Source organism: Microchirus variegatus (assembly GCF_963457635.1).
Source record: "Microchirus variegatus genome assembly, chromosome: 1".
Classification (NCBI taxonomy): Eukaryota; Metazoa; Chordata; class Actinopteri; order Pleuronectiformes; family Soleidae; genus Microchirus; species Microchirus variegatus.
The window spans coordinates 44186607-44195324 of record NC_139802.1 but is presented as its reverse complement, the minus strand read 5'-3'; the positions used below and the strand labels follow the sequence as shown (position 1 = coordinate 44195324).

At 41.7% G+C, this 8718-nt stretch overlaps 1 protein-coding gene across 1 annotated transcript; it reads right to left on the bottom strand.

Moving 5' to 3' along the window:
- Nucleotides 1-1505: 1505 nt before the first annotated feature.
- Nucleotides 1506-8380, bottom strand: slc31a2 (solute carrier family 31 member 2). The gene is made up of 4 exons (XM_083899858.1): nucleotides 7986-8380; nucleotides 3449-3515; nucleotides 3154-3376; nucleotides 1506-2224 (listed from the first exon to the last, which is right to left on the bottom strand). The coding sequence occupies exons 1-4, from the start codon at nucleotides 7992-7994 to the stop codon at nucleotides 2056-2058; spliced, it is 468 nt and encodes a 155-aa protein (XP_083755984.1). The 5' UTR covers nucleotides 7995-8380; the 3' UTR covers nucleotides 1506-2055.
- Nucleotides 8381-8718: the final 338 nt, after the last annotated feature.

The window sequence follows — 8718 nt, the reverse complement described above, 5'->3', positions numbered from 1 at the left end:
ATAATCCCAATCCTATTAAATCCACACTTGTTTAAATCTATGATATCTTAACAACACATTCACTACTTTTCCATCCTCTTATGATGGCTTTTTAAAGAAGAAACTGAAGTTAGAGTCACTTTATAATCCTCTTATTCTCCCACACCAAACCCCATAGAGAAAATCACAGATTTTTTACATAACGGCACACAGGAGTTCACAGGAGTCGTTGATCCACTGCTGCCTCCATCACTAAGTTTAAACGTGTTATTTTGTAAAATTCGGCTTTTGAAATCCTTTGTTCAGATTGACCTCAGTGGCATAAAGTTATGGAAGTAAATCTGTGCCATCTGAGTTTGAATTCGAATTTATAACACTGAATTTTTTTTGCATCGAAATTAGACTTTGAATTTTAAAAACCATCAAATTTCAAGCACTGGTTTTTTTTGCCATTAATTTTTTTTTTCAACGTTGAAATAAATTCAGTGTAAAAAAATTCGATGTCTCAATAAATTCAGTTGCAAAAAATTCACTTGCAAAAAATTCAGGGATCGATTGCTTCTCTCTGGTGACCTGGATATTAACTGACTTTTTGCAAGTGAATTTTTTGCGACTGAATTTTTGCAAGTGAATATTTTTAGACATCGAATTTTTTGAGACATCAAATTTTTTGCAACTGAATTTTTTTTGACATCGAATTTTTTGCAACTGAATTTTTTGACACATCAAATTTTTTGAAAAAAAATCAATGGCAAAAAAAAACCAGTAGTTGAAATTTGATGGTTTATAAAATTAAAAGTCTAATTTTGATGCAAAAAAAATTCAGTGTTAGAAATTCGAATTCAAACTCAGATGGCACAGATTTACTTCCATACAAAGTGACCACACGAGGCAGCAGCGGACCAGCAGCTCCTGTGTCCACGTGAGCTAAAATCACTGATTTTCTCTGTGGGGTTTGGTGTGGGGAGAGTTAAAGTGTTAAAGTAAGTTTCATTTTCTTGGTGAACAAACTTGCCCAACACCAAGATTAAGCAGCGAGGGGAAAAAAATTCATCAGATATCAAGGTGTGGACTGTGTCGGCAACTCATACAAACACACACTTACCTTTTATTTAATTCCTGTGAGTCAGAGTTTTTGACCTTCGTGTTTATCTTCTCTTCTTAACTCAATCTAAAAACAAAGGTTTGTATGCAGTGAAATCGCCTTCAGATTATCAGGTACACGTCTGTTATCATGATCACTTGGAAAAACTATTGTGAAATAACAGAGGAAACGATACACATGAATATGATCCTGCTGCTTTTTCTTTTCCTGTTTCTTTGTCGTGGCCCTCGTTCACCGTCTCAGTGACTCATAAATCGCATAAAACTCACATGATTCACTTCCTCAAAACGGACACAGGAGGGTTTTCACAACCTCGAACCAAGAAACTACGTTAATTGTTTTTTATTATTGACTTAAAGAATCAAAAACAGAGTTACAAAGTTTTTAAACACAAAAACTATGCATGGTTTCAAGTCGTCAAAGCAAAGAGTTCAATGTGAACTTTCTCGAGCAACAAACACAACAATCGCAGTACCTGACTCTTATATACTGCCCCCTGGTGCTTTCCCCAAGTATGGAAGCAGCTTGGGAAGAAGACCTTCAGTAGTCCGACACCTCACCTCACCACCCCGTCGCAATAAAAGTCTGTAAAGCAATCGAGACGTTCAAGTTAGTTAGCGTTGGGAGTCGATATCATTAGCGGTCGCTACGAGATGCACGCAACGTCGCTCGCAAACGGCTCTAAATGTGAAAGGCAGCTCATTGAAAAGAAAACATGGTTCGTAGAAGAAAACATTCAATTACACAAGTCCTCCTGGCCGTCACGAGTCAGTCCCAAAGACGTAAAGAGTTTCTTTTGTTTCAGTTTCCACATCCAGGAACGACTGACACAAAGCGTTTAGAGTTCCCGATCTCCCCCCCCCCCCCCGTTATCCTCGAGTGTTAACATCGTGACAGATTCTGTGCCTGAGAGCAGCAGAGGGAGTGTTTGTTTTTAAATCGATTTATTCCAGCGTGTGTGCGATACCCCGTCAGTCCGTAGCCACCAGAGGGAACGAGATGAAGTAGCCGAGCGCCGAGCCCGCGACGACGCCCAGGAAGATCCAGGCGTTGTAGGACATGACGCACAGCATCAGCATGTAGCCCAGCGTCACCTGCAGCACGTGGAGGGCGGCCTGGACGCCGTGAAGCAGGAGGAGACTGAAAAAACACGGACACGGCGTGAGTTTAACAGAATCCGCAAACGTGGAGCCAAAATGGCGTCAGTTTCTATACAATCTGAGGGTTTGTACACAAGAACGAGTCCTTAAAATCTACTTTTGGACGACGTCATGGCTCCACCTCTCCACGTCGTCTTCTCTAAATCTGAAGTCATTCTGACGCGGTGTTACAGCGCCACATACAGGCCTGGCATATAAACTACAGTGTTTAGAGTCATTTTGGGAGGTTTCACGTGTGTGAAGAGCATTTTTGAGACAATGTGGCGTGTACGTAACACTTTCATGGACTGAAAAGAAAAAGATTGTACAGGAAAAGTTCTGTTTACGTTAAATTATCTGTTTTATATCGTTCTTTTAATCAGTTTTTAATGATTTCTTTGTTTAATTGAGCAAACAAAACCCGTAAATATTCACATTTAAGAAGCCAAGAAGCTCAAAGTAGATCAAAATAGTTGATTTATATTTGCGTTCCCATAATATCACACAAAACAACTGCTTTTTATGCATTTTATGTAAACACAAATACAGTAATTTACCTGTAAAATTGTTATAATTCTGTTTTTTAAAAAAGAACTATATAAGAAAATTAAATATTTGGGCCAGTTCATGGACTAGTGGAAAGGGAGCTTGGGTTGCCGGTACAAATCCTGACTCCCCAGTGAGTCCCAAACTGGAATAAATGTGAAGGTCGGGTGATTTAATGTGGCGCCCCCTAGAGACGGGGAAGCCAAAAGAAAAAGTTAAATATTAAAGGCTATTTTAATTTGAAAATCACCGTTGCCTTGGGAATTAAAAGAAAAATATATTGCGTCTTTTATTGTTTACATTTGTGCTGTACTTAAAAACAGACGTCTAGACTGCTTTTTTTCTCCCCCTACTGGCCAAAACAGGTATAGGGTAGGTCCTGACCGTTTCCTGGAGTCGGTGTCCGGAGTGTTGAGAGTCTCTGTGGTCGCCACGGACGATTCCGATTGGCTCCTGTCCAGGATGGCGCTGCTGTCGCTGCGACACGGCCCCGCCGCGGCGCCGGGCCGTGCCAGTTTAGATTTGCTGCTCAACCAAACCCTCCACACCTTCAGCACCTCGTAGAAGACGGTGAGCAGCGCCACGAGCAACACGGAGAACACCATTCCTGCACAACACACACACATTAGTGATAATAATAATAATAATAATAATCTGCGTCTGTGACGACGTGACTCACCCACAGGTCCGTTCACGTCCCAGAAGTCAAAGAGCAGCATCACGCTGCTCGAGAAGCCAAACGTCATCTAAAAGAGAAAAACCAGAGGATTATGTTCTCTTTAACCTCAGAGTGTGATGATGGATAATCTGTGGAAGCTTCTCTTCCTGATCTGGACGAACAGAATTAGAGCAGAAACAGGTGTCAACCGGGGTTGATCACACAAATATCAGGTTTCCACCGTGAGAGTGAGCTCTCTGTCATTAGTCTGTGGTCTTTTCATCATCACTTACAAACTCCACATCCTCACACATTAACAATAAAAGAAAGAGTACAATAAGAACTTTATTTAAAAAGCTCTTATGAACACAAGGTACAAAGACAAAAAACCCTCAAAATACAAGAATCGAGGTCACAAACGTTCACATTTTGATCCACAAGAACTTTCTGGATGTGTGCAGAACTCTAGCTGCTAGCTATTAGCATCCGACATGAGAACAACCATCCTGATCTGTGAAGATCATTATAAAGAGAACATGTGATCATTTTCAGTGGGTACATGAGAACATAGTCAGGTGATCACTAAAGAAAATTCAGATAAATTCATCAAAAACCGTAGACAGGAAGTTGCTAAGAAGAGAACAAACTTACAGATAAAAACCAAAATAAGAGCCTTTTCAAAGAAGGTACGTTTTTAATTGACTTTGTAAAGAGTTGTTTTGGGTGCAAATGAATGATTAGAAAGATTCACAGAATCGTTCAGCACTTCCTGAACTGAACGTTAGGTCGTGATTCGAGCTCACGATCGATCGCAGGCTTTTCTTCCGATAAACTATGACATTTTAGTTTCGTTTCCTCTGCTAAATGTTGGAAATTAACGCAGAGATGAACTCTTCCAGTTAACACTTCGTCTGTTGACGTCACATTTAATAGTATCAGCTCTTTTATTCATGTACTAAAAATAACACCAGGTTCAAGGTTCTGTCACTGATGGAAAAACGAAAAAACACAAACAAACAGGTGCGACAGGAGTATAATAGGAAAACACCATAATAGACTTTTGTTTGAGAAACACCGATGAGGAAGTATTACAGTATAATACAGCTGACTGACTGAGACACGGAGGTGATGTTAACGGTAGAATTAGCAGTGTTTGTTGTTTGTCTTGGAATCCTCTGTCATGGTTGGGAACTGAAACAGACCATAATATACAAAAAAAAACCTCCTCTGTGTTAACGTAATTGTTGAATTCCCAACGTTCCCACGTAATTACGACTCGCGCTGACCGACAATGGCTTCATCTGTTCATCGACAACAAACCCAGGACACGCGTTTCCACCGTCTCTCTTCTTCACTGAATCTAAACTTTATCACTGAAAAGGTCGTTTAAATATACAGAACTATAAACAGGTGAAACAGGTGGAGACGCTTAAGTGAGCAGTCATCGTTTTTAAATCCTGTAACTTGCACTTTCTTACATTTTTATGGTGCATGTTTAACTTTTACGAGTTACCGACTCGTTCTCCTTCTTTGGTTTCCTGAGAATGTTTGCACGGTGGTTTTTTGTATGTATTAAATACGACAAACTTCCTGCATCTTAGAAGCGGTTTAAAAACCTGTCGGGACCTGTCCAGAACAGACCTTTACCGTTTCATTCTCACGTTATAATAAACGTTTGAGTTCCCGTCGTCCGCATTAAAATCTGCTGCCTCTGGTTTTTCAGGAGAGAGTCATGGGATAAATAAAGGCAATAAAACACATGTCAATGGTTAAAGAGAGAGAGTTCACCTCAGGTCAACTGTCGACGAGTTATCTAAACAATCTGTGGACGTCGTGTTCTCGTCGCAGTGTTGCTTACTGTACCTTTAAAATCTGAAGTTACTGCGACAACGGCAACGACTGTAAATCCAGCTTCTTAGTGCAGGTGCTTCAGGAACAAAAAGTAAATTCCTCTGTCAGAACCAATGACAAAGGAATTTACTGTGCGTGCGTGTGTGTGTGTGTGTGTGTGTGTGTGTGTGTGTGTGTGTGTGTGTGTGTGTGTGTGTGTGTGTGTGTGTGTGTGTGTGTGTGTGTGTGTGTGTGCCGCCACCACCTGACCAAGCACGACTGTTTCTCAGCGGTCAAGGTCTGACCTGCAATAACTCAACCGATGCACAAAAAACCAAGTCAATCCACATCATTTCGATTAACAAATGACTCATTTAATCGTTCATAATAACATGATTTCGTACTTAGTAATCACACAATTAGGCTTCGAATCTGGTGCGAAACCAACAGTTTATCCCGTTTTTAAAGTAAAATCTCAGGTTTTCTATTCTGTGAATGTTCGATGTTTGGTTAGAACACACACCCTGGCCCCGAGGGTAAATAAGTACATCGGTATTCACGTAGAGTACTTTATGTAAAGTGGTTTGCTGTTGAGTCACACTTCAGCACACTTCAGCTGGCACACCAGCTGAAGTGTGCGCTGTCTTTTAGAAAACATTTGCCACTTCTTAAGAGCGTTTTCCAACCTGAAAACTAAAGTTTGCGTCGCTCTCTGGCAACCGCTCACTCTCCCCACACCAAAGTCCATAGAGAAAAGCAGCAATTTGACACATCACGGGAAACACAGGAGGTGGTGAGCCACTGCTGCCTCCATCAGAACGTTCAACCGCGTTATTTTGTGACTTCAGTGTTTGAAATCCACAGTAAAGACGTACCCAAGTGACATAAACCTACGGGATTTGGTGCAGGCGAGTCTGTGGTTGGGGAAACTTTAGTTTCCAGTCACAAAAAGGCTGACTAACGGCAAGATTAAGCTATTTTCTAGACCCAACGTTCAACGTTCGAGTGATGTCACTGTGCTGCCAAATCTCAGCAATTAACTTGGTGAGTGAGTGCAGTGTCAATATTGTTCAAGATGACCAAAGCAGTGACTCTTCTGAGTCAACGACAACGCTCCCGGGGAAATCCGTCAAAATATTTTTTATCAGATGTGCCTTTAGATGGCGACGCCGTTTTTGGGGCTTAAAAACGCAAAAAGTGGAAATCTTAAAAACTCTCCACCGTATCGTTCCCGTCTAAAGGGTTGAGAACCCAAAAGTTGGCTATCCTCCCATACATGTTGACGTCAGATCCTTGTGCAGTACAGCCAAACGACAACAAACGTGGGATTATAATCCATCAGGCGGACATTCAAGTTGCCTTAGCTGCTACTTCGCGCTCCTGCTGTTGTTCTATGGCAGTGCTTCACAGTGCCACCTAGCCACCCGGTATGCACACTACATCAAATTTCACGCACTTTTGCGTCACCGTGTGCGTGCGGATTTCCGCCCAAAGACGCTCGTCTAAACGCTGAATAAAAAGCTGGAACTCAACGACCACTTTTTGCGGGTTTGTGTTCAGATCGTTGTCGTGTAAAGCTAGCCTGACGATCCGTGGCAGCGAGCAGTTTGTACGAGGAAGTCCTCCCCTTTGTATGAAGTCAGAGCTCCTTGAAAAACAAGTTGACGACATCGGGGAAATTCTGATATTTGTAACTCGAGTCAACAATCCTCTTATCAGTCAGATCCCGTCAGGACCACGGTTCTCAAACTGTGGTACGTGGACCACCAGAGGGAAATCTGGAATACTGTTCTAGTGTAGTGGAGCTGAGGAACTTTAACTGGAGCGTGTAGAAAATGGTACAAACAAACTAATAGTCCAGCAGAGGTGGATAACGCAATATACAGCCTGACCATTAGATGGCACTAGCTTTCTAATCGATTTTTTTTTGCATTTTTTGAGCCTTAGAAGGTGCCATATGTAAGAATGTGGCCAAAAGCGGTTACTACATTCAAATTCAAAATACTGAGGTCTTTTAGGTTTCGTTTTCTGAAGTAACTGGCAACCTGTGGTTGTTCAGCAGCTGAGACTCTACTGACTGCAATGATTGGCGCCACATGCCAAAACATGATTTCAAAACAAATATGCAGTATGCAAAATATTTATTTTAATGCAAATATTTTGTCTGTACTGTTGTTGTTGGTGAGTTCAGTTTGTTATATGAACATTATTCCTGAGTCTCTGTGACATATTAGGAGGATTTTATGGCCAGTTGCTTTAGATTTATTACATAATGCACCTTTAAATAAAAGGTAAACAACACAGAAAATGTGTGTAAGTGGTTTCCTGAGAACCTGTGGTCTATAATCACGTCTAACTTTAATTTTTCTACATTTTTCAACATTTCCTGATATTTTACAGACCAAACAATTTCTCGGTTAATCGAGAAAATAATCGGCAGATTAATCATTATGAAAATAACCGTCAATTGCAACTTTAAAGGGGAGATTATGCCATTTTAATCCCAGTCACTGTCGGTTTAATGTCAGTAAAGCAGAAGTCACGTCGTCATTTAATTTTATAAACAACACAATTCCATGTTTTTTTCCCCTAATATCGTGTAGCTGTGGTGGTTAGCTTCATGTAGCCTCTATTTACTACATGATACCCCAATACTTTGAGTAGCATAAACTTTTACAACGCTTCACATAAACTTTGACCAAACTTATAAAACAGGCTCGTTACTTACGGACATCATGGTGGAGCGGCTGAGAAGAGGCTCCCGGTGCTAAAAGCCACAGTCTCTCCGCGGTTAAACAGACCCAGAGCGGCCCGGGTGAAGCAGCTGCCTGTTGCCGCAGAACAATCGCTCAACTCGGGGGGTTGTTTTCTGCAGCGGAGCCCCGCACGGCAGCGACAACCGTAAAACAGGTGGCTCACGGTTAATGGAGTCTCGCCGTAAACTGTTAAGCTAGCGCCGCGGTGACAGCGGTTGACAGCCGAATATGTCGCTCACGAGCCGGTCAACTCCCACCCAGAACCTCCGTAAACCCGAGTGCTGGCGCTACACGCGTGGAAAACAGTGGGAACGGTCAAATATTTGCGCAACAGTTGATTAAAGGAAGTTAAACCGTGCGCCAAACAAAGAACACAAACGGCGGCCATCTTGAATAATTGTCCCGAACACTGCGCCAATCGGAGTGACTGCCGTTGGTCACGTGATCAACGGAAGTAGCCGAAGGCCTTTTTTGAACAACTTTATTTAACATTTAGATACATAACAAACAGAAAATGATATACTGTAACTGTAAATTAAATATTTACGATATACATAGAATATATATTTTAGTCGCCGTTTACTTACTGGTGGTGTAAGACGTAATTACACGGTCTGACCAGCTGGCTGTGCTGTGGCACGTGGTGCGGTTGCCTGGCAACGTCTCTCCGAAGCTTCCAAACTGAAGCTAATGCTGTTGTGAGAC

Excerpts from the sequence above, each read along its gene's own strand:
- slc31a2 (XM_083899858.1), bottom strand. Across the intron at positions 3,377-3,448 it reads GGACGTGAACGGACCTGTGG|GAATGGTGTTCTCCGTGTTG; the intron begins GTGAGTCACGTC and ends TGTGTTGTGCAG. Across the intron at positions 2,225-3,153 it reads GACACCGACTCCAGGAAACG|TCTCCTCCTGCTTCACGGCG; the intron begins GTCAGGACCTAC and ends GTGTTTTTTCAG.